The sequence below is a fragment of the Crocodylus siamensis genome, chromosome 13 (assembly GCF_052110815.1).
Source record: "Crocodylus siamensis isolate JL-2025a chromosome 13, ASM5211081v1, whole genome shotgun sequence".
In the NCBI taxonomy this organism is placed as follows: Eukaryota; Metazoa; Chordata; order Crocodylia; family Crocodylidae; genus Crocodylus; species Crocodylus siamensis.
The window spans coordinates 2,258,940-2,282,190 of NC_143407.1; the positions used below are offsets into that span (position 1 = coordinate 2,258,940).

At 52.3% G+C, this 23,251-nt stretch overlaps 1 protein-coding gene across 6 annotated transcripts in view; it reads left to right on the forward strand.

Annotated features, from left to right (window-relative positions):
* Positions 1 to 23,251, forward strand: part of LAMB3 (laminin subunit beta 3) — a 75,190-nt gene that overhangs the window by 42,423 nt on the left and 9,516 nt on the right. For all 6 annotated transcript variants that reach the window (XM_090026016.1, XM_090026018.1, XM_090026019.1 and 3 more), the window contains 13 exons: positions 9,418 to 9,532; positions 11,051 to 11,124; positions 11,677 to 11,868; positions 12,868 to 12,931; positions 13,431 to 13,624; positions 14,237 to 14,357; positions 14,957 to 15,145; positions 15,258 to 15,413; positions 16,448 to 16,644; positions 18,846 to 18,957; positions 19,262 to 19,634; positions 20,031 to 20,191; positions 22,041 to 22,249. In XM_090026016.1, the coding sequence (XP_089882142.1) occupies positions 9,418 to 9,532; positions 11,051 to 11,124; positions 11,677 to 11,868; positions 12,868 to 12,931; positions 13,431 to 13,624; positions 14,237 to 14,357; positions 14,957 to 15,145; positions 15,258 to 15,413; positions 16,448 to 16,644; positions 18,846 to 18,957; positions 19,262 to 19,634; positions 20,031 to 20,191; positions 22,041 to 22,249 (2,157 nt within the window). The remainder of the gene's footprint in view (positions 1 to 9,417; positions 9,533 to 11,050; positions 11,125 to 11,676; positions 11,869 to 12,867; positions 12,932 to 13,430; positions 13,625 to 14,236; positions 14,358 to 14,956; positions 15,146 to 15,257; positions 15,414 to 16,447; positions 16,645 to 18,845; positions 18,958 to 19,261; positions 19,635 to 20,030; positions 20,192 to 22,040; positions 22,250 to 23,251) is intronic.

Here is a 23,251-nt window from a genome sequence, read left to right on the forward strand (position 1 = left end):
TTCCCAGAGAGCTTGGCCTTGGGGTTTGCAGGGGCTGTGGTCTGTCTTCTTCTTCCACTAGCACACATAATATTGGCTTCAGTCCTGCAAAGGACAGGTCTCAACCTGAATGGCAGGCACAGGTTTCTCCCTGCTCCCATTCTCTCTTTGTTTTTCCTCACTTTGGCTATCCTGAGTCGCAGAAATACTAACCATTGCATATGCCTCTGAGACATCACATCAGCCCCTTTATTGGCAAATGGTGAAGAGCAACGCTTCTGGTTAATCCCCTAACCACTACTGTGTGCAGATAAATGGCGCCGTCTTGTTTTTTCCAGACTGTTGTTGTAGCAGGTTTTAAACCAGCTCTCACAGGGAGAACTACTGGCTGAACAGATCTGCATGGGGAAAACCGGCCATTACACATTTGCTCTTCAGGACAGATAAGCTGAATATGGATCTTGTTCAACCCCAGGCACTTTCTCCATGGGCCACTTGTTCAGCAGGTCCTTCAGGCTGCTTCTGGGTTTACTTACTTTAAACTGTAGTCATGCACCCTCTGCCTGTAGGTACTGCAGCAGTGATAGCCATGTAAATGCTTGCAGTGTTCATGAAAGGGTCAAACCCCTAACTTACTGGAACGAGTGTGGGTGCTACGTTCCTGGATCAGAGAGAGAAGCGCTGCCACTCCCGTGTTTTGCAGAAGACATTTCAAGCATATCTAAGCCATGTTTTAGACCCCAGAATGTAAACCTTACGTTTATGGATTGCAGCCCCTGGAAGCACAGGTGCCGGTCTCAGCCTTCTGACTAGTGACTGCTTTAGAGACATGACTAGACATTTGCCTACTTGCCTCACCAGGTGGCTAATGAGGATGTGTGCCTGTTTGTGCGTTTGCTTCTCTTTTTAGTTGAAGTGCTGGTGTCAGACAGTTGTGACATCTTCACGAAGGGCAATCTCACATGTTCTTTGGTTTCATTTTTTACCCCGCACCCTTTTCCCCCGTGGCGTCACAATGAACAGGGCCACTCACGGAGTAAGGTGCTGTGCAAGGGTGGTCAAGCGTTTTGGGCCCTGACCCTAGGCAACTAGAACATTTATGTGCAAAATGTTCTTGCTGCCAGCAAGTTTCACCCTGTTCCCAAATGCCCTGTAGTGTATAGGTCCATTTGCCAAAGGTGTTTTCTACTAGGTTCTCAGTTATAATAACCTTGTCGGGGCTGCTGCTGTGTGAGTTGTAATAAGGCAGACAGGGTTCACACTGAAGTGTGTAGAGCTGGTTAAGTTCCCCAGAGGAATATACTGCCATCGTTTTTCAGGGATTTCTCTCTGGTCCTTGAGTGGCATCTGATTAAACTGCACAGTAACAAAACCAGGCCCCAAATTAAACTAGTTGAGAGAGGCTATAACTCTTGTCACAGCAGCAAGTGTCAAGTACTCATTGGGTTATTTATTGGGGGAAGGTATAGTGCGTCCAGACAACACCTGGGCATGGCTGTAATTTTCCACTGAGAACAAGCAAGGCCAGGTCTTTGATGTAAGTGTGACCAAATACTGAGTGATGGTCACTGGTAGGATTTATAGACGCTGCAGATCAAAAGAAGCAACAATCACAAGCTTCCCACATGTGGCGTTCCTGAGTGTCGTCTCAGCTGGGGGGTTGAGGGATTATATCAAGCAGGCAGGGGAGAGGTTTATCACCGATCTATTCATCTTGCTCTTTCTGCTGGGGTTGCAAGCAAGGAGCCAGACAAGTCACTTAATGAACTTCACTTCGGGCTAGCAGGCGGCAGTACTTTCTGTTGGTGCTGGAGGGCACATTGGTCCATGTCAGTAGATCAGCTAGCAACTTCCCTCCACCCCAAAAAACAGTTTTCTCTTGTTCAAGGTGCTGTGAAAATTCATGCTGTGAAGGGAGCGAGCGCAGCTTGGTTTCGTGTGTCATTTGCTGAAGATCCCGCCAAATGCTTGGCAAATATGAACCTCATTTTCAACGAGCCTGGGCAAAGTTTGCTTTGCAGATGGAAACTGCGTGACTGGCTGATGGGCACAAGGTGGTACTTTTAGCCCATCCCTGCAAATTCAGCTGCCTGCACACTTTGGGGTTTAGATAAAGTGATGGGGTGATTCCTAATGCCATCCACAACAGCTCACTTATCCACATAATTGCTGTTAATGGGGAAATAAGGTATTGCATAATTCAGTTTTGATGGATGTCCTTGTTCTAGGGTTACTTATTCTGGCTGCCAACACTGGTCCTGACAAGCTTTAATATCTCTCTCTCTATAAATTAATAACCCTGAGGTCTTCCAGCTCCTCCCCAAATAAAGCTCTGAGCAGTGCTAACTATTCCCTTAATAGCCCTTCTGCAATGCCACAAGAGCTTTCCATTTGGGAAACTGGATCTCGGCTGCCAGCTGACACAATGCCTCTGGAAGCTGAGTCAAATATAGGACCATGTAGGAGCTATCGGACATTGAAGATCTCCATACAATGGCCAGAGTGGGGGAAGTGTTTCGTTCTTGCTGAGTGATAAGTTGTTCTGGTTTATCTTGGTTTCGGCACCCAGGCCAGGAGAGTCTATTTCAGAGCTCTGAACTCCTATCAAACTGGCAGCTCAAACTACTTCAAATACTTTTGGCTGGCAGCTACTGGCTCAAAAATCTCTGCGATATGATAACCTCCCCTCTTGATGCTGCCTGCCCCTTTGAGGATAAGCAGCAGCTGGCTGACAAGGTCATTGCAGAATGAGACCAACCAAGAGCCAAAGTTAAAGGTGAGGAAAGATTGCAGCACCTTAGTTGTGTGTCTGTGTTTGAGGGGAAGGAGTTAGTGAATTCACACTCCTGAGTGCACGCACAGTTGCACACAAATCCATAACTAGCCACGGGTACGTACTGACTGTATTTTGCACACGTGCAAAGAATCACTTTATCTAATCTGCCCTCTGGTGCGTATACCTTTTTATTGACTAGGGTTGCTGGTACCTGCAAATGGCGCTCAGAACTCAGCACAATACGTTTCTTTTGCATCTAAAACATGGCTGTCTCTATTTATTTTAAGCATGGCAGAGCTTACCTGAGGACAGATGCCTTGTGAAGGGCATAGCAATAGCAAATTTCCTTTTTCTTAAGAATCTCCATAATCCAAAACTGGGCAACTGCACGTCTCACATACACCAGTTGTACTCAATGATCTCAAACAGGCTTTGAAGAAATCCCGTGCCCTGTGGTACATTGAAATAAAGAGCCTTTTAAAAATAAATTACAGAGTATGACAAGAAAAGATAGAATGCAATAATGTCAGATGCTTTCTTGGAGGAGACCCTTGAAGTGTGAAACATCGAAGCGCACATCGTTGGTTCTGTCTGCTGTAATGTACTACATATAATTCTTCTACAACAGTGACCGGGTGGATGGAGATTGGTGCTTGGAAATGGGGTTCTGGGGTATTATATTTGGCACTGACGCTGATTTTGTGCTTCTCCTCATTCTTCTCCTGGCTATATCCATAACTCATGCTGATTATGGGCCAGCTAGGAGTAAATGTGCACATTGGTGGTCTCCATCTGTGAGCACAACTAGAGCCTATATTTTTACACCTGTAATTCAATTGCAAGCCTGGATCTGAGTACCATATCTGCCAAACCCCTGCTTGAGCTTAGGTTGGATATATAACTGCTCAGGTTCACACCCACCCTTAGTTTAATGGACACAAAACGATGGATACAGTTTGCACTTGCAGACACAAACTTGGCTGAGAGCTTGCCCCACAACCTGTGTCCAAGGTGCCCGACTATGAGATGGAGATGCCAAAGCTTCTCTGCCTTACGTTGCCTTGGGAAAGGCTAAATTACTGAGTGTCGCTGATATCTCCCCAGTATCTAGTTATAGTATGCAACGCATTACATTAGCGCACAACCATCCTAACTTAGGCTGGGACCCATGATGCTAGATATAGGAGATAGTTCCTCACTTCCCATGCATGGTTCCTTCTTGTTAGGTCATAACCCCAAGGTAAGATGGTAGGTTAATGGCAGAGATTGGAATAAAACTGGAATCTCCTAATTCTCTGCCCTATTCCCTGTCCATTGGACCATGCAGCCTGACTTCCATCTTAAATGAACCTGCCTTGACTCTTAACTGTGCTGTTAAAAAGAAGGTGAAAGAAAGGGATTGTTTTCGGTTTTGTTTTTGTTTTTTTCTGAGTAAGCCTCCCTTTAACCATAAATCCTCTTGTGGTTTCTGGTAATTCCCTCTGTCCTAAGGAACTTTGAGACGCATAGTTTCTGTTTGCGACGCAAGCTTCTGCAATGGCAAAATTCTCGTCTTGAGCAATGGAAAAGTTACACAATTTGCCTGAAGTAGGCAAAATGCAGCTTTGCTTCCAAAGTTAATTTTAGCTTTCCAACAGCAATGTGATTTAAAGGAAAAAAGAGCAGTCAAGATTTCAACACTCCAGGCTGCTGCAAGCAGTCCCCAAGTGCAGACGTGTCCAGTCCTCCTGGCAGGCATGGCTCATGGCAGAACTAGCCAAAGCAACAACTCAGCTAGGATTGCAACAGGCAGACCCTTTTACATAGTAAGCGAGATGCTGAGACAGGTGGGATTTAAATTGCCCCAGACTGCTGAGACACCATGGGTTGGACAGGGAAGACTTTGTCTGGAAATTGAAACAGAGCTTAGCTAAGGAGAGAGCTCCCAGCACGATTCCTTTGCTGCATTTGAACGGTTTTAACCTGACACAGACATCCTTTACTTTGGCTTTAGAGGCAGCTGTGTTTTAAAAAGCAAATGAGGCTTTATTGCCAGCACCTGGCAATGTTTCTTAGCTGCTAAATTACACTTATGCCTAGGGCTATGTGAATGGCCTTATATGCATGGAGTGAATAATTCCTTATGAATAATAAATAAGGCATCTGATGACTTTGTAGACAATGCATGTAGTGGAGAAAAGGCTATCACATCAGAAGTGTTCTCAAGTTTAATCTTGGTTGCAAACTGTTCTCTAAATAATTTATGTAGATAATTACTCATCTGTGGCTTCTTGGTGAGCAATTCATTAGGAGCAATCAGCATCTGAAAAATGCATTGGCTTGATTGGGCCAAACGGTCACGTTCCAGGTCCCTGCTAGGATGAGTATAACTTGTAGAAAATGGGAACTCTCAGGTTTAGGCACCATACCATGGCTCTGGGATTATCTGCGATAGACATTTAAAATTAGCTGCTGCTGGGGATCTTCCTGCCAGCAAACTCCTGTGCTCAGACGCTTGTAGAAAGTAAATGCGAGGACTCAAATCCACTCCAAAATGGGAAGGAATATGCATGGACCTGGCTTCCCCCACAGCTCACCTCGCTCAGGATTTTGTCAATCTCAAATCAAGCCACAGGCTATGTTTAGAAGTGACACAAGCTGTTGCAGCTCCATGAAGGCCGAGCAGCTTGTCTTTAGCTGACTTCCACCAGCTAATGGCAGGTCTGAATGTGACCACAGGTTGGTTTTGAAGAGAAGTCATAAATCCGTACCAGATTCACCCAGGTTTGCTTCCTAGTTTTGCAACCGTATGTGTTTCATGTGCATGCTTCTTGACAAACCCAGGCAATGCAGGGCTGGTTTTATTTTGGGTTCTAGGCTCAGTTGAAGCAGAAGCTGTGAGCTGTGGGGCACATAAAGGGAAGGGCCGTCTTGCCATTCTATGTGGCAAAGCTGACAAGGGGAGGATAAACCTGTTGTAGCTCAGACAGTTGCCTGAGGATCCTTGTTGCTAAGTCCAGGCAGCTGATCTTCTCTGAAGCCCCAGCGGAAAGCTGATCCCCTGTCACACGGGTCCCAGACAGGCTCTGTGCTGCTAGCCCTATCTCATACCATGCATGGACATTACCTGGCCCTTACAATGGGGGGATCTCATGTAGTCTATTCTGTATCAGAGCTGTACCTGCCACCTATTACACCCTACCCAACGCCACTCTCTCCTATTGATCCCCGTTTCCTCTTGAGTCGACTATATTGAGTCCCCTAGCTGTCAGCCATGCCATTTGGCCCCTGCTATTATAGGCAACCATGTCAGATCATCCTTGGAATAATCGACAGTGAGGGTTGGAAGGGGCCTCAGGAGGTCACATCTAGTTCAACCCCTCTCTCAAAGCAGGACCATCCTCAACTACATCATCCCAGCCAAGGCTTTGTTTAGCCGTCTCTTAAAACCTCCAAGGATGGAGAGTCCACCGCCTCTCTGGGTAGCCTCCCAGTGGAAAAGTTTTTCCTAATATCTAACCCTTGCTGCAACTTGAGCCCATTGCTCCTTGTCCTGTCATCTGCCCCCACTGAGAACAGCTCACCTCCATCCTCTTTGGAGCCCCCCTTCACGGAGTTGAAGTGGCTATTCAATTCCCCCACCCCACTCAATCTTCTTTTTTTCCAGACAATCCCGTCCTTATTTATTCAGGGCCATTTTATACTCATTTGTTCTTGTGCCTTCACTGTCATGTCACTTAAATAGCTCTTGTCCCTCCCTCATGGTTACCCCGACTCGTTCATCGTACTCCAAGTGAGGGCTCGTGGGCAGAAGGCTTCAAAGCTACCCTGCTGGAAACACCTTCCTTGATCCACCCTAGGATCATATTTGTTTCCTTCATGGCTGCATCACCTTAGGGGTTTGTCGTTTAGCCTGTGATTAACTCGTGCACACTGGCTGTCCTCTTCCTCTTTCCTGTCCCGCCAGTGAGCCCCCAGCTTGTAGTAGATATTTCAAATATTTGTCCTTAAGTGCTTCATCTTGCACTTTATACTGTTTAATTGCACCCCATTTCTCTAACTCTCGCCCTGCCAGGACAGCCAGTTCTTCCTTTATGGCCCTCCAAGCCTCCCCTGGACTAATAGTGCCTCCTTGCTGTGTGCCGTCGGCAAATTACATGAGTAAACCCCTGCTTTTTATGCCAAGGACAGTAGTAAAACTATTAAATGATTTCAGTTTCAAGACCAATATTTGAGGAACATCACAAGTCATCCATCTCCAGCCCTTTCTTGTCTCTGTGTTTTTAATCCATCTCACAGTTCCTCTACTAATCCTCCTCTTCTCCAGTTTTACTGATAATTGCCTATTTGGTACTTATCAAATGCTTTACTGAAGACTGGACAGATTAGATCTAGTGAATTTTGTTTCCTGGTAAAAAGCAGTTTTCTCATCACAAAAAAATACCGGGTTAATTAAGTATGACCTGCTATGATAAATAGGTGTTTTGTTTTATACTGTTTTCCGTTTACTTCCATGTATATTTTATTCTAGCCATCAAAATGGGGTTCTAAAATCTTCCATGATCTTCAGACTAAACACTATAGTTGCCAGGGTCATCGGCCCTCAGTTGATCAAGGTGTTTCTGGCATGGCAGTCCCCACTCTTGGACCCTCTGCCATCACCTGTTAACGTCTATCTGACCCGTGACATCCCCCTCTGCAAAGGATTTCTGCTCAGGCCAGTTGCATTTCCCATCCACCCTGAAACCTCATGACCCATTTCTCAACCCTGTCACCCCTGTCCATCGTGATTCAAACTTTTGCCATCCCATGGCCCATTCGTCTGCATTCGGCTGGGTGGATTTCCATATATGCAGTTCCGAGCCCAGGGGAGCTCCACGCACAGACGGCAAAAGGCATATAAAAAATAACCGAGTTAAGCATTGCCCGGCCAGTCACAACCCACAGCTTGCTTTGCCCCCTGGGGCCCCTGTTATTTCCAGCCTTTGGCAAGCAGCCAGACATGGGCTGTCCATGCAAAGCCCGCACGATCTGGCTGTAGTTCCCCTGCATCTCACGTTGCTCCTTGAATTACTCACTCGCTCCAGGGGTGAACCTTATGCCACTGGGCTTTTCACCCAGTCACCTTTTACCCACTAAGCTGTTTGCTTTCTGCTCTGCTCTGCTGTGCTCAGAGAGGAGCCGGCCGAGGGCCAGGCGAGGCTTTAACATTTCTACAGGGTAGATAAAGGCCTTTCTGTTCACGCAAGCAAACAGCTTCACTGACTTATGTGGAAAAGACAAAGGGGCAGCGAGTTGTGGTGCAGAGTGCGTGGATTTTTTGTTCCAACAAAAAGTTTTACAGTAGAAAAATAAGGTTTTCTATTTTTTGGCTAAAATATACGGAGTTTTAGAAAGGAACCCCAACGCAACATTTCTGTTTTCCAGCACTGTAAAATGAATGCTTTTCCATTTTGTGGGGGCGGGAAGCTGGTTCCTGGCGAGTTTGGGTTATGTGAATCATTGCTGACATCCTGGCATCAGGACCCCTGTCCCTGCCATGCAGATGCTTAGGCTAAGATCTGAGGTTGCATTCGCTGTGACCATGAGCAGAAATTTTTGTTTGGGCAGGGCTGTTTTTTCAGGGCAGGGAAGCTGCAGACCTGGCCTGGTGCTGCTGCAAAGCCAGTTTAGCCGGCCAAAGCAAAGCATTTCTGCCTAACGAGCGCTTCGCCAGGGACATGGGTGGTGTGGCAGCTCTGAGGGGCATTTGCTCAACCCCAGAGGTAGCTAGACCATGGTTAGGCTTGATACAGGAGGAACCATCTTGCAAAAAGCATCGCTGAGACCGTGGGGGCGCGCGGCCCACCTTTCCACTTACCAGGCCTAAAAACAAGCGGGGATGTTGTCAGGTGCAGTTTTGTAGCCTACTGGGACTGGAAGCTTTCCAGCACAGATACTGGTATATGCAGCTGCAGTGTCCTGGGCCATGGGGCTCCATCCCTGCCTGGGGCCTCGAAGCACCACCAGGATGCCAGCAAACAACAGGATTGTTGATGGAGTCCCTGACTCTCTCCCTAGCCTCACGGGATCAATGGCTTTCTTTCTAGATGGGCCACCTGGATAGCTTCCCAAAGTGCGCGTCTAGATCTGCTATTTTGTTAACCACCTCCAAAAGGCTTGAGAATGACCGAGGCCATTGGCCCTGTGCACAGCTCTTCTGAAATCCAACTCAAGATGAGCACCCAATAAGCAGGCCACTCCAGGTTAGATGCTGGATGCTTCTGAAAATTTGGGCCTATATTGTCTGCACAGCCCCATGGTTCTTCAAGTACTTGGCAAGGTGCTTTCTGTCATGTGGCTTTTGACCTCAGTCCAATACACTCGCTTGGGGTGACTTTTATTTAGGTCTGAGTGGTATCGGGGTCCTCCAGCATTGCCCATAAGACAAGCCCTAGCTGGAGGGCATAAGTGATAGCACGTCCAAAACAAAAATGCTTTTACTGAGTTACGTTCTGCACGTCCCTGATACATGGGTACATCTGAAGTCAACACAACACTTAGCTCATTTCTTCCTGGTCATGAGATGACAGGAATAGGCGACAAAGTGCTGCGGTATCTTGGCATCTTCAGAATTGAGGTTCACTTCGCCAAAAGGCCCTGCTCATTGTCGGGTCTAATGTTTGCCTCCCTTTTTTTTTCAGTGGCAGATGAAGTGCTGCAGATGTGACTCCCGGGTGCCTCACACGTACAACAGTCACCGGGTGGACAACGTGCTTTCTTCCAGAGGACACTTGCGCTGGTGGCAGTCTCAGAATAGTAAGCGCCAGGTTGCCTTTTGGGAAGGGCAGTATCCCTCCCAGAAGCCGCAGCCAGTGTCACAGGCCCCTTTTGGGTGGGATGTGCTGGGGTATTCCTTGCTCTCAGAGCTTGCCATCGAGCCGCTAGGTAATCCTGCCATAGTCTCTATTACAGACGCCTTTAAAACCTTCAGGCTAGAAGACCTGGCCTCTGCTGTGCTATGTTCTCAGCTAACTGTGAATTGTTTTTTGTTTTGTCAGCATTTTCCAATGAAAACCCTATTTTCTGACCATCCCAGAAGTTTAACAAATAATTTTACCTTTTTTTCCCCCAGTTTTGGCTAAAAGCTTATTCTGAAAACCAAAAATGACTTTTGACTTTTAACTGAAAAATGGAAAAGTTTTTAAGAAAAGAGACATTTCTGTGACCTTATTCAAATACCCAGAGAAATTCCCAAACTTTCCATTAGGGAGACAGGAAAGCTTTGAAGGAAAGTTTTCAAGTCCTACCTTCGCATGTGTGTTTCTTATACTGATCTCATCACTCACTTGATCCTCGTGGCATCATACTTATGAAGAGCTTGGCAAAAGAGTGACAAAAGTGAACTACTCCCAGTTACACCTCAGTAGTTGCATCACACAAAGCCAGATAAGCTAACCCAGAAAAAGGCATCCCTATTTTGGATGAATGCAGGTGTTATATTGGTATGGTCACAGTAGTAATTTTTTCCATATAGACAAGCTATAGGTAATGGGAGGAAAAGATCAGCCAAGTCCCAAAGCCAGAGTTGCCCTAGGAGTTAGAATTATAGGAATCACAGAAAACGAGGGCTGGAAGGGACCTCAGGAGGTCACATCTAGTCCAACCCCTGCTCAAAGCAGAACCAGCCCCAACTGCATCATCCCAGCCAGGGCTTTGTCTAGCCTGGTCTTAAACACCTCCAAGGACGGAGAGTCCACAGCCTCTCTGATGGAGTTGAGATGCTCCAAGTTAGCATAATATATAGTAAAGCCGGGAGATCAGTGCTCATGGCCACAGCTGGCATGAGCTTGTATAGTGCCACTGCAATAGTGGATGGATGGACAGTGGAGGATCAGTCCAGTTTGGCTGTGCTCCTAGATGTAAGCCAGAGCTGCAGGCAGCGTTCACCTCTGACAAGAGCAAACGGGAGAGGTTCAGGCTGGGTATTTTCTACTGAAAAAGAGAAGATACAAACGTGTCTTCAGATACCTGCCTGGCCATGCGTGTGGCGGGGGCTCCCAGCACCCATGGCTCTGGTGCCCTGCCACGTCAGGCACCTGTGGCAAGGAGATCCAAGGGCTTCCAGGCCTCTTGTTCTGTGGGCAGGGCAGAAATTCGCTCAGGGCTGGGCTTGGGGCTTCAGGGACTGATAAAGGAAAAGACCAGGGAAGTTTGTAGATTCAGCAAGTTGCAGACAAGGAGGGAAATGAGCAGCTTGTCTCCGGGTAAAGGTTTTGTTATTCCAAACGACATGACCTGCCACTCTGAAAACTGCTTCTCTGTGTCTCCCCGCAGACGTGAACCCGGTCTCTTTGCAGCTGGATCTCGATGGAAAATTCCAGCTAAGCAGCATCCTGCTGGACTTCAGGGTACTCACAGAGCTTACACATCACTTACAAGGCTACCAACTGCGGGGGGGGGGGGGGCGACTCTCCAGCTGGGACCAGCTGGCAAACACGTGCCTTCCCCCAGAGACAGAGGAAGCAATTGCATCCTGCCCCTCCACAGTCACGCTTTATTCTGGCTTTGAAAAGAGCATTTGAAAACTGAGTGTGAAAGGAGCCACTCTTCTGTCTCCTTCCTCTCCATGTGTGCAGCCAGGTCCTCCGTTAGCCCTGGCTGTATTCTAGGGGTTTTTTTGGAGAGACCAGAGAGCTCTGGGTGAGAGGTGAGCTCCCACCCAGCCTTCTCCCAATGGGCAAGCGCAGTGACCGGCAGGCTGCTGGGTTAGCTTGCAAGCCAGGGAGGCTATGAGCACAAGCTATGGCTGGGCAGGGTCCTGCAAGAGGCATAAGGAGGCTTTGCTGGGCTTGGTGGGTGGGAAGGGGAGAGGCATTCCCGGGCTGGGAAAGCAACGGGTTCCTCCTGCTGTCTGTGCTTCCCAAGTGAGTGACAGCACCTTCCCCTCACCCCCTATCCAGTCCCCGCTGCCCGCCGGGATGCTGATCGAGCGCTCCACGGACTTCGGCAAAACCTGGAGGATCTACCAGTACCTGGCCTCTGACTGCGCGGCCTCCTTTCCCCGCGTCCCACGAGGCTCCCCGGAGCGCTGGCACGACGTGCGCTGTCAGGAGCTGCAGGCCCAGCACAGGCATCCTCAGCGCGGTGGGAAGGTACGCTCCGCGAGGTGCCCGCTGCTTCCAGCCTGCCCAGCCCAGGGCAACATCAGTCGGTGCTCACGGCCCCATAAAAGAGAGCAGCCGGCAGCCACCCTCACCCTCACGTGGAGCAGTGTCCCTTGAGGACCAGCGTTCCCAGCACGTGCTGTTGCATTGTGCTCAAGCAGGTGTCTGGGGAGCCCTGATGCCAGAGTTGTTGAGTCTCTGGATTACACCTCTCTCTTCCACACGAGGATGGAGCCGTGTGGTTGCTCATGGCGCGTGGGTTCGAGTTTGAGCACTTGACACGTGTATAGATCACAAGGGGCTGCCACGGTCCTTGGGCCTCCTGAGTGCAAGGGACCACAGCATTTCCATCCAGGAATGCCTGCTGCGGAGGGGTTGCTATGACCGAACGGCAAGTTTGCAGGGGCAGCTTTTATGCTGGGAGTCCTGTATAGTTCTGTGGGAAGAAACCAAGGGGCTCTTCTGCTCCCCGCAGGGAGCTAATAAAACATTTTGCTCAATATAGAGATGCAGGGCATGAGGCCAAGTAGTTTTCTGATTCTGTGGACGAGAGACAAACTCTGAATCTTGTGGCCTCTTGACTTTCCAAATGCTAGGATAGACACCTCTTCTGCCCCGCAGCTCTCTCTCTCTCTCTCTTACTTCGCTCTCTGTCTCTGTCCCTGGACTCTGAGTCCAGATGACGTCCTACAGATGCTGTGCAGAGCAAGTGGTGTTGGGAGTGAGATCAGCTCAGTAATCCAGCATTGTCCCTGGGGAGATTTGTGCTCCTGTACCCAGAAAGGCCTGTGGGCAGGCTGGCTGTTTGGCCCGTGTTCCTGCTAGTTCCTCGGCAGTGATGGCTTGACCTTTTGTCACAGTCCTTGGGGACTCCTGCTCTCCAGCCGAGGCAGCTCTTTCTCTGTCAAGGTGGGAAGAAAGAAGAGCGGCTTTCCCGCCCCCGTCCTTTTAAGCCGCTTAACATGTTTGCTTCTGCGTTCTTCCAAGGTGGAGTTCAACCCCATAGCCCTCGGCTCCGGCATCACCACGTCCCACAGCCAGAGCATCAATCGTACGTACCCTTTCTCACTGATACCTCGGGGCACAGAAATGGTGGGCTCCCCTGGACTCATCGGCTTTTGCTAGCTGCTGGAGAAGGAGATTGTAGAGCACAAGTCTAACCGAGTCCGACTCCTCCGAGGTGCCTCCTATTTTGCTGAGCTGTGCGTGACAAAAAAAAGCTCGTTTCAGAAGCACATTTTTGTGCTAGTTGTAGATGCTGTGCTGGCATCAGTAAAGGCCCTTGTCTCTCCACAGAGGGAGTACCAGCCCAGGCACCAGTCTGGCCTTGCTGTTTCCCTCAGAGAGATGCTGCAGACCTCACAGGGAGAGAGAGATGCAGCTAGGGCAATAGGTGTCTTTGCTGCTGGTTCCCCCAAGGACCGTCGTACTGATGGGGCTGGCTAATGGCAACCGGGATGCTGGTGCTCTCCAAAACACACGCTTCTCAGCCCTGGTGGCCTGTGTCTCCATCTCTGCCCTTCCCCTATGTCTGCTCTCATCCCAAACAGACCTGGGTGAATTCACCAGCCTGCGGATCAACTTCACCGAGTTGCCTCGCCTCCCACATCACGGGTACCGCGCCTCCAGCTCCTTCTACGCGGTGACCGAAATGAAAGTTCAAGGCAGCTGCTTCTGCCACGGACACGCTGACCGCTGTGCTCCCTCCAGCCCTCCCTCCGGAGACACCAGCGCCGCGGTGAAGGTACGAGCACGGGGGAAACAGGGAAATGTCACCTGTCCCCCATGGGATTTCTGAGCCCTTGCAGTAGCATCGGTCTCTGTCCCATTCCCTAGGCTGGTCCTACAGGCCTGGTGGGATTACCTTGTCATCGTGACACCCCTTAAGAGGGTGGGAGTGCTCCATCCCAGGCTAGCGAAGGGGATGCATTTCTCCCTTCTTCAGGAGCTAGCTAGGAGGTGGCAGGGTTTGATACAGGATCCAGGGAGCACAAACCCCATTGTTCATTCAGGCCCTGCAGGGTTTGAAGAATAAACCCACTTTGCCTGATGTTTTCCTGCACAGAGAGGAGGGGGGTTAACTTGTGCATTGCCCCGGTGCCTACTGGCAGCATGTCCCAGCAGTGAAGGGCTGGGACCAGGGCTGCTCTCACTGCCGGGCCTTGGGGAGCCTTCATCTGGTGCAAATTCAAGACACCCAAATGCTTCCAGCTGGCTCTGTGTCAAGCAGGATTTACTAACAGTGTCCTGCCTCTTAGGAAACTAGTTCACGTGGAGGAGAAGGGGAACGAGAGAGATAAACCCCCGACCTTGCAAAGCTGCCGCGTGTAGGGTGTGACGGCTGTCTCTCTCCCAGGTTCACGGACACTGCATGTGTCAACACAACACCGCCGGCCCACACTGCAATCGCTGTGCAGCTTTCTACAACGACCAGCCCTGGAGACCCGCGGACGACCGCAGCCCCAATGAATGCAGGAGTACGTCTGTCCTTCTGCCTGGCTGCTCTTTTCTGCTGCCCCCTCCCTTTCCTGCCCCTAGACTTAGACAAGCTGAGATTGTAGTCACTGAAGCATTTGCTGCACAATGGCTCTGCCTCATTTGAACGCTGGACAAAACGAGAGTATCAGCGTGCATCTCTTCCACCTCGTCTCAGCGTGGACCAGCAGGCTGCTGGTGGTTCACGGAGACAATCCCTGCAAGTCCCTGCTGATCGGAGGTGGGTGTGGGGAGGTCTGGGTCCTTCTAGCCAGATCAGGATAATGCTGGACCTTCATATGCATGAGCCCAGGAGAGCATTGCAAACCACTCCCAGAAATGCCTATTACTATTTTATAGGAGGGGCCCCTGTGAAAGGAGTGGGGCCCCCGGCACATGGGAGCAGACGTAGTCTGTGCCTGGGAGTAAGCAGCAGCATCCCTCCAGGGCAGGCGGGGAGGATGCTGGCTCCCGAAGGCTGCTGCGTTTCCAACCACGTGGGAGGCCGCAGCCCCATCTATCGGCAAGAGAAAAGAGGGCCAGGAGCTGCGGGCTTCTGCAGACGACAGCCGTTAAGCGGGGACTCTCTCCCTCTCTCTAGAGTGCGACTGCAACGGGCACTCAGAGACGTGCCACTTTGATCCAGCGGTGTACCAGGCCAGCGGCGGGGTGAGCGGCGGGGTGTGTGATAACTGCCAGCACCACACTGAGGGCAGGAGCTGCGAGCGCTGCAAAACCAACTTTTTCCGCAACCGCCGGCAAGACCTGGCCCACCCGGAAGCCTGTCTACGTAAGTGGCCCCTAGCAGGGGCCTGGCTCCCCCCCGCCAGCGTTGCCCCTTGAGCTGTGGCTTCCCCACAGCTCCTTGGCTGCTGTCACTGACTGGAGGCGTGTGCTTTCAGCTTGCGAGTGCGACCCGGACGGCACCGTGCCCGGCTCCATCTGCGACGCTCTGACCGGGCGCTGCGTCTGCAAGGAGAACGTGCAGGGGGACCGCTGTCACCTCTGCAAGCCCGGCTTCACCCAGCTCGCCAACGCCAACCCCCAGGGATGCAGGAGTGAGTCTGCCTGAGCCACGCACGAGGTCCTGAGCTCGGGACGGGGGTGCTGGATGAGAGGTGCAGGACGGCAGGCTAGACGATCGAACCATATGTCCTAGGCCCAAAGTCTGCGAAGCTATGGAAACAGATGCCAGCTGGCGTTGGGAGAGGGTTTGCAAGGGAGATGAGTTAGTGCATATACGATCCAAGTCACCCATCGTTTTCTCTTGCTGCCCGGTTGCAGGAACTAGCCAACCTGTTTACTTGGCTTCTTGGAGAGCTTGCAATGGGATCTGGTTCCAAACCAGCCCAGATTTGGGTACCGCTAAGCACCACCCCATGGGGTGACAGCTTGAGGAGCTGGTCACAAAACGTGTCCCCTTCTCGAGCTTGAGAAGCCGTTTCCAGAAGTCACTGGGGTTGCATGGGAAGGCTTGTTCATCACCAGCTGGGGCGCTGGGAAGGTGTTTGCAGTCTCCGGTGGGGTTTTGTGCGCCTGTCGGGACAGAACCGGGCGTCGGGCCGTGTACTCATCCATTGCTGGTCCTTGCCTTGGGCTCTGCGACGTGCCTCAGAGGCTGCTAAAATACAGGCTCATTCAGTGGTTTGCTGGAGCTGTTTTACAGCAGGTGGCAGTGTGGACCTGGGTTTCATCGCTGTCCTAGGCAGCGAGCTCAGGCGCCGACAGTCGTTTCCATGCATCTGCCATGCCACAGACAGGCCTGGGGGAGGGAGAGGGGGAACCGGGACCCGAGAGTCAGAGTCCAGGTGCAGTGTGTGATGGGGCACAGCTCGGTTACACCAGATGCATAGCACCGGCATCCCTGGGGCAGAGAGGTGCAGGTGGGGAGGGGAAGGGAAGGGATGTGGTGTAGAAGCTGCCTTTACCCCTTTCCTGGCTGGGGGTGGGCGGTGCTGCAGATGCAGCTGTCCTGTAGTCAAACCTTCCCTCCCCACCTCTGCAAACCAGGCACAGGAATCTGCGCCCTGGGGGAAGCCAGGCTGACTCCTGGCCCCAGAGCTCTGCCTAAACCAGCCCCTTTGCATTGCAGAATGCACCTGCAACCTCCTGGGGACACGCCAGGACCAGCCCTGCGATGACGAGACCGGGAGGTGCTTCTGCCTGCCCAACGTGGTGGGAGCCAACTGCGACCAGTGCTCTGCCAACCACTGGAAGATCGCCGGCGGTCAGGGCTGCCAGCCGTGCCGCTGCGACCCTCGCAACTCCCTCAGCCCCCAGTGCAACCAGGTACTGGCCCAAGGCTTTGTCCTGGGGAGCTCCCTAGGAAGCAGGCGCAGCAGCTCTGCGGGTCGGTCTCTGCAGAGCTCCAGCCACCCTTTCAGGAGCTGCCAAGGGGCTGTGTTAGACCGCACCTGCTGTGTCAGGGACCCAGGCTGTGGCGCAGGGTGACTCGATGGTGTGCCATGGCTGGGCTCTAGCCTGCACCGTGTAAGACCTGGATTCAAGCTCCTGCCTTCCACAACCCTGTTGCATGTCCTTGGGCGGCTCACTCAGCCACTCTGTGACTCGGTTTGCTTATCTGTAAAATGGGGACAACAGCACTCAGGGGTGTACAAGGTAGATATGGTAGGCCTTGAGGTGCTTGGATAGTCCCGCAGCAAGGTGGAAAAGGGTAGCTGCAGGGTACGTGTGGGCAGGGGCCATAATGAGTATTTAACAGACTTGGCCAAAATGTGGACATAGTTTTTATGGGGAAAAGTTAGGAAAAATAATGAATTTCAGACCCTCTTTCGCTATGTCCTCTCCCTCCCCATTTTTCCAGCCTGTCCTAATGAGCAACGCGTGGAGCCATTTGCACTTTGCTGGGCTCGAGCAGGTCTTTGTTGAGAAGGGAAAGGGGTCCGTTGGTTGATGCTGTTGGTAAAACAGTTGAGAGAGTCACAAGCTGCCAGAGCCCAAGCCCCTGCTGCGCAGCATGGTGACACAGTGCCGTTGTCACCAAGTAATCACAGCCCTGAGGCCTCTCATTAGAGGCCTTCGTCTTGCCTGCTGTTCTGTGCCACCACCTTTCCCTCTCGGAAAAGGACAGTGTGCTTCCTAAGGCATCTCTCTGTTGTTTGTAGCCTGCCATCTCTGACCTAGAGCATTGTGTGGATCTGGAAGGGAGGAGAAACCAGTAATTAGAGACAAGACCAAGCTGTCTTGTAGGTTTGCTCTTGAGGAGGGCAGTCCAAACAGATCTGAACCCATAGCAGAAGGGGGACTAATTATCCTCGTTAGTCAGTGAGAACACAGCAACTCATCCCAGGCCTCTGGGAAAATGCAGGTTAAAGACTAGGAAAGGGGATGCTTTTAAAAGGAATCAGAACTCGTGGCAGAGGTGATATCTTTTACTTGAAGACTGGCCTCAGCTCTGGCAGCGATTTGCGACCCCAGCCCGATTTGCGGTTGGTTCCTCTTCTGCTGTGCAACACCTCAAGCTTCAGATCCTGAGAATGGGGCTGCTTAACACGGGACCCGAATGTCCTTAGTGCTTGTATTGCAGTGGTGATGAGTCCCCTTGTGCTAGCTACTCTGCAGACAGCAAGTAAAACCCAGCCCCTGCCCAGGGCAGTGCACTGGATAAAGCGGACAAAGGACAGGAGGGAAAAAAAAGGCTCGTCATTCCCACGCAGCACCGCATGCCCCAAGACATAGATGCAGAAGCTGACTTACCCAAGGTCACAGAGAACAAGTGGCACTAAATCCCTGTCAACTCCCCCCCGCCACTGTTTTAGTGACCATCGGGACTAATATGAACCCTGAGATAGATCAAAGCAGGGGTCATCAGTCAGAGTAATGAGAGACTTTGTGACCCCTCTGTTGAAAGGCAGTAAATGCTCCCCCATCCCTCCCTGCACGATTCACACAGGGGTATTTCTGTGTCTCTGCATTTGCGTTGCCAACCGTAGCAATGGCAGAACAATCAACCCCTGTGCTGTGGTTCTTCTTCCGGCCAAAGGGCAAGAAACCAACTCTTGGCTCATCAATCAGAGCACAGGGCAGGCTACAGGGAAGGGACTTCCAGCATATCACTGCCAAGGCTGCCCAGGCTGCTGCTTCTAGACAAACACAGGCACGTGCCTCTTAATGTAAGTGTCTTATCTTCCGGCCCCCAACTGTATGCTCAGATAGCAGGAGCTCAAGCACCTCCATGAATCAGGCCACTTACTGCGAGCCAGAGATGCCTACCAAGGAGAAGTGGGTTGCAATTACCAGAGAAAACCTTGAGCTAAATATCCATCTGTTTCCAGGGGTGAGAGTGGAGATCCACGTAATCCCTTTTAGCCCTGCTTTCCTGTGATCTTAGTAGTAGGGACTTGGCAAGAGGGTGCTGTTTCCAAAATGACTTGGATTCAAGAGATCCAGCAAGGGATCCCACCCTGACCTCCCACCTCCAAGACCCTCTTCAAAGCCTTTCTGTCGCTGATGTGCTTGTCTGGGTGCAGTTCACAGGGCAGTGCCGATGCAAGGAAGGGTTTGCGGGATTGACGTGCTCATCTACACAGGAGCAGAAGTGCCCGGATGGCTTCTACGGAGACAGCGAGGCAGGATGCAGAGGTACGAGGCAGAAGAGTTTAGTCACGGGGGGGTTCAGCCCCAATTAAAGGTGCTTGCATCTGACAACAGCTCCTGGCCCTGGTCTTGGTATTAGCCTCTTGCACAAGCCCTCTCTCCTGTTGGGACAAGAGAAACTGTGCCTCTGCAGCAGCCTCCCTGCATGTCCCCTCCCTCCCACAGATCTTTGCTGGGTCCTTGGCAGCCACCCTGGGTGCAAGATGGTCCGTGCAGGGGGTAGGGGGCTGAGAGGGACTGCCTGTCCCTTGTCGTGGGTTCATCATGCCTCCCTTTATCCACCCGACAGCATGTGACTGCAGTTTCGAGGGCACGGAGGAGATGGGGTGCGACAAGGCCAGTGGCAGCTGCCTCTGCCGCCCTGGCTTTACTGGGCCCCGCTGTGACCAGTGCCAGCGGGGTTACTGCAGCAGCTCTGCCCACTGCGAGGCATGCCACCCCTGTTTCCAGGCCTATGACAGTGACATCCGCCGGCTCAGCCTGCGCTGCGCCAGCCTGAGGAACTCCAGCTCCTGGCCGGCGCAGGGGCCGGCATCCGGCAGCTTCAGCACTCGCCTCCAGGAAGCTGAAGGCAACGTCCAGCAGCTCCGAGGGATGCTCGGCAAATCCCTAGTGACAGACCAGAGCCTGGCTCAGATATCCAGCACGCTCACTGCAATCAGGTAGGAGCCTACCGCTCATCTAGACAGCACCCGGGCTCTGTCTGGGCCCTTCACACTTGAACCAGTTTCCCCAGCTGGTGGCAGTAGTAGGCTTTTATCCTGTGTTGGTTGGCTCTGATCATGAAAGGGAATAGGAGGGGGAGTCTGGAGGGTCTCCGATACGTACTCCTCCCACCAGCACCCTTGGCCTCAGGACACCTGGGTCTAATCTGGTCTCCGCTGCACACCCCTGAGAAGCGCTTGGGCCTTGGTCGGTGTTGTCTCTAAACCGGCCCGCCTGGGCCTGCCCTGCCCCTCGCTGTGCATCTGCACAGTGCCCAGCCTAAGGGCCCCGATCTCAGCTGGCTCCTCCAAGTGCAACACGGGTCAGCATGGTTTCTACTTTCTGGACTGCAGGCAGCAGGTCCAAGCCACCAAGCCTGAGCTGGGCTTTAGCGAGGAGACCAGCCGCCTCTCCAGCAGCCTGGATGTCCTGAACCGAAGCCTGGCTCTCCTCAACACCCAGTACCAGAGTAAGAAGACGGCGTTCGAAGTCAGCCGCAGCTCAGACCTTTCAGGTACCCGCTCCTGGCTCTCTGCCATTTGTACCGCAGCCCCCACGGTGTATTTGATTTAGCTGTACCGTCCACAGCGACGCTGGGCCTTGGCCACTTTCCTGCACTTGGATGAACAAAGAGCATCCCTAAGCCACCAGCCAGCTTGGGAATAGCAAATGGTTATGCAGATAAGAGGCACTCGCTGCTCAACCCCTACGCTTGCAGCGGCACTTCTGCCTCGTCTGATGCCAGGCTCTGGACTTGGAAGACTTATCCCAGGGCAGCGCGATCCCACCCGGCCTGCTGTTCTCTCTCCCGGGAAGTGCAAATGTGTTGGAGGAGTGAGCTTCACTAAAGCGGGGGGTGCCCACGTGAGAATGTGTCACTGAGAGCGGCAGGGAGCTGAAATGAAGAAAGTTTTGCACAGATGGGAAAGGGGCGGGGTACGGGTGAGAGCCAAGCGGCTGTCAGAAGCCCTCAAGAAGAACTAATTAGGAGTGATGGGGATGAGGGTGGCCGTGCTGAAGTGCCACGACCCCTCTGCGGCAGCCGGTTCCCAGAGATGTCGCATTTTCTTCTCCCTTCGTACTTTTCCCAGTCCGCTCCTGGCTTCTCAGTGCTGATCTGAGGAGCAGGAGAGTGACCTCTGAGGCTTACAGGGGCTGCCACGTGCCTGTGCTAAGCTGCTGGATGTCTCTCAGTTGTCTCTCTAGTTGTCTGAGCAGGGTTTACAGCAGAGTCCTTGCTCTTCTCCTTGGGATCTGCAGCAGCATTGAGAGTGCGTGCGTGTGCGCGCGTGTGTGCATGTGCATGCGTGTGCGTGTGTGTGCGTGTGCGTGTGTGGGTGGGTGGGGGGGTGTCCTGGTGCTGGACGCTGGAAAGCCAGGTTCGCTTGCCAGCCTTCCTTACCAAACCAGCTGTGTAGTTGGGAGAGACGTTATGCAAACTTTTGGGCGCGAGGTGCCTTTCCTGAGGTCTGAGGCTCAGTTGCGGCAAATACAATGGAGTCCCCCCCGCCCCCCCATCCTTTCAGCAGACCTGTTGGGCTAAGTCTGCAGGGTGGGAACATCCAGATCCTTCAATGCCAAGCCCAGAAAAGCCCGAGGGGTTGGGGGAGTGGAGGATACTGAGTGGGATGTGATTTCAGGTACAAAGCCAACTCCAAACAGAGCTCAGCAGGAAGCAAATGAGTTCTTTTCTAACAAAGAAATGAAAGTTCATTCAAGTGTGTTCACTCCCCCGTGGGTGCTACTCCTCTGCTTTCGCTTGTTGGAGCAGATCCTTAGTCATGCTGTAGTCACTTTAAACCACTCTGATCCATCATGCAGGCTTTTTCTCAGGTGGGGGGTTCCTGCACTAACAGAGAGCAGTCACTGAAGGGTGCAGAGCCCCTGCAACAGCAGCAGCAACAGTTCTGCCCTCCCTTCTCTCAGTCCCCAGTCTTGGGATAGGGCAATGTCTATGCCATCCTGAGCTATGAAGCCAAGCCACTGGGGGCCTCAGTCGCTTGGGTGTAACGGAGAACAGCTCTGGCCCCTATCTGTCCACCCACTCTGGAGTCCACCTGCCCTGAGCACGGCTGGGAAGTAGCCAGGCCAGGGTTGGGGCCCGGGACGCTTTTGTTTTTCATCACCCAAACCCATTAGCTCAAGCGCGGAGGTGAGCTTTTGCAGGCAGCTCTGCAGCTCCCTGGGAGGGGACGTATACAAGGTATTTATGTGAAAAAAGGCTTTTAATCTGTGCTTTGGTGACTAATCACTCGTGCAGCTTCCCCCTCCCCCTCCGCAGGCTGAAGTCAGTGGCTGAGCTCACAGTGCTGCATTTCTGAGTCATGAAGCCATTCCCGTTCTGTTTGGTTTCATTCCTGCAGGAGCCTTCAGGACCATCAGCACCGCATACCAGACATCCGTGAACGCCAGCGGCCGCATAACGGGCACCTCTGGCCTGCTGGCTCAGGCCAGGGAAGGCCAGAGGATGACAGGGCAGCTTGAGAGAGGCATCGCAGAGCACACCTTGAAGCTGAGGAGACTCCGGGATGATATGGCCTTCTCCCCCAACCTCACACCTACCCTCAATAAGGTGACAGTGACACGGGCCTTGATGTGAAGTGCCCAAGGGGACAGGCATGCAGTCAAGCAGCCTCAGGTGGCCTCTGCCCTCCCCAGCACAAGGTGCTGTGCCCACTTCTTGCACCGCAGGCAGGTGTGCCCCTGGGCTGCTTGAGGCCATCACTGGAGCACGATCCAAGTGCTGCTTGCTCACCGTGCAGTGGGACGCGGCAAGGGAGGTGACATGCTGGTGCAGGGACTGTCCAAGTGCCTTGGTACCTGCCATTACCCAGGTGTTGCCTGGTTTCGGGTCTGGTCAAAGCCTGTCTTTCTTTCTCCTCCCTGCACTGCCTTGCTATTGCCATGGAGACCCCTTTCACGGAGAATATCCTCTGCCTTCAGCGTCTTCTGATGAACCGTTGCTGTGGAGACCACCGACCACTCATCTCATTACTTTTCGCAGCACCGGAGCAGTCCTGAGCGATAGCAGTGCCTGTGGCAGGGAAGGGGGGATTGCCGGTCCTGGCCAGCTCTGCATCTGCATGTGCTCCTGTGCTGCGAGCCCGGACTGGCAGGACGTCAGCGGCATTGTTAGACACTGATGTGCCATTCACGGCCAATGCTGCGGACAAACGAGCAGCCAAAGTGTCTCCACCGGGTACACCCTGTGTCCGCCAGTCCTGTAGGGGACATGCACTGATGGGCATCTTGCACAGCTGAGACTGAGACCTGCTGAAGTATGTGGGTTATTTCTGAGACTGCTTTGGGCTGTGCAGAGCCTCCTCTGTTTCCCTGCAGCCTGAACAGACAAGGGACAGGAATCACTAGAGCCTTTGGGCTGAAAGCTGACAGACAGGCTATAGATACCCACTTCCCAAAGCAAGAGATGACTGTGCTCCATAGTGCGCCCACATCCACCTCTGCAGAGCATAGGCACATGGAGTACAGTGTGTTTGCTCCATACAGACATGCCCTCCATCACACTCCACAAGGTATTTTAGCGTGCGTCTTTTCTGACGTGCTATAGTGCACT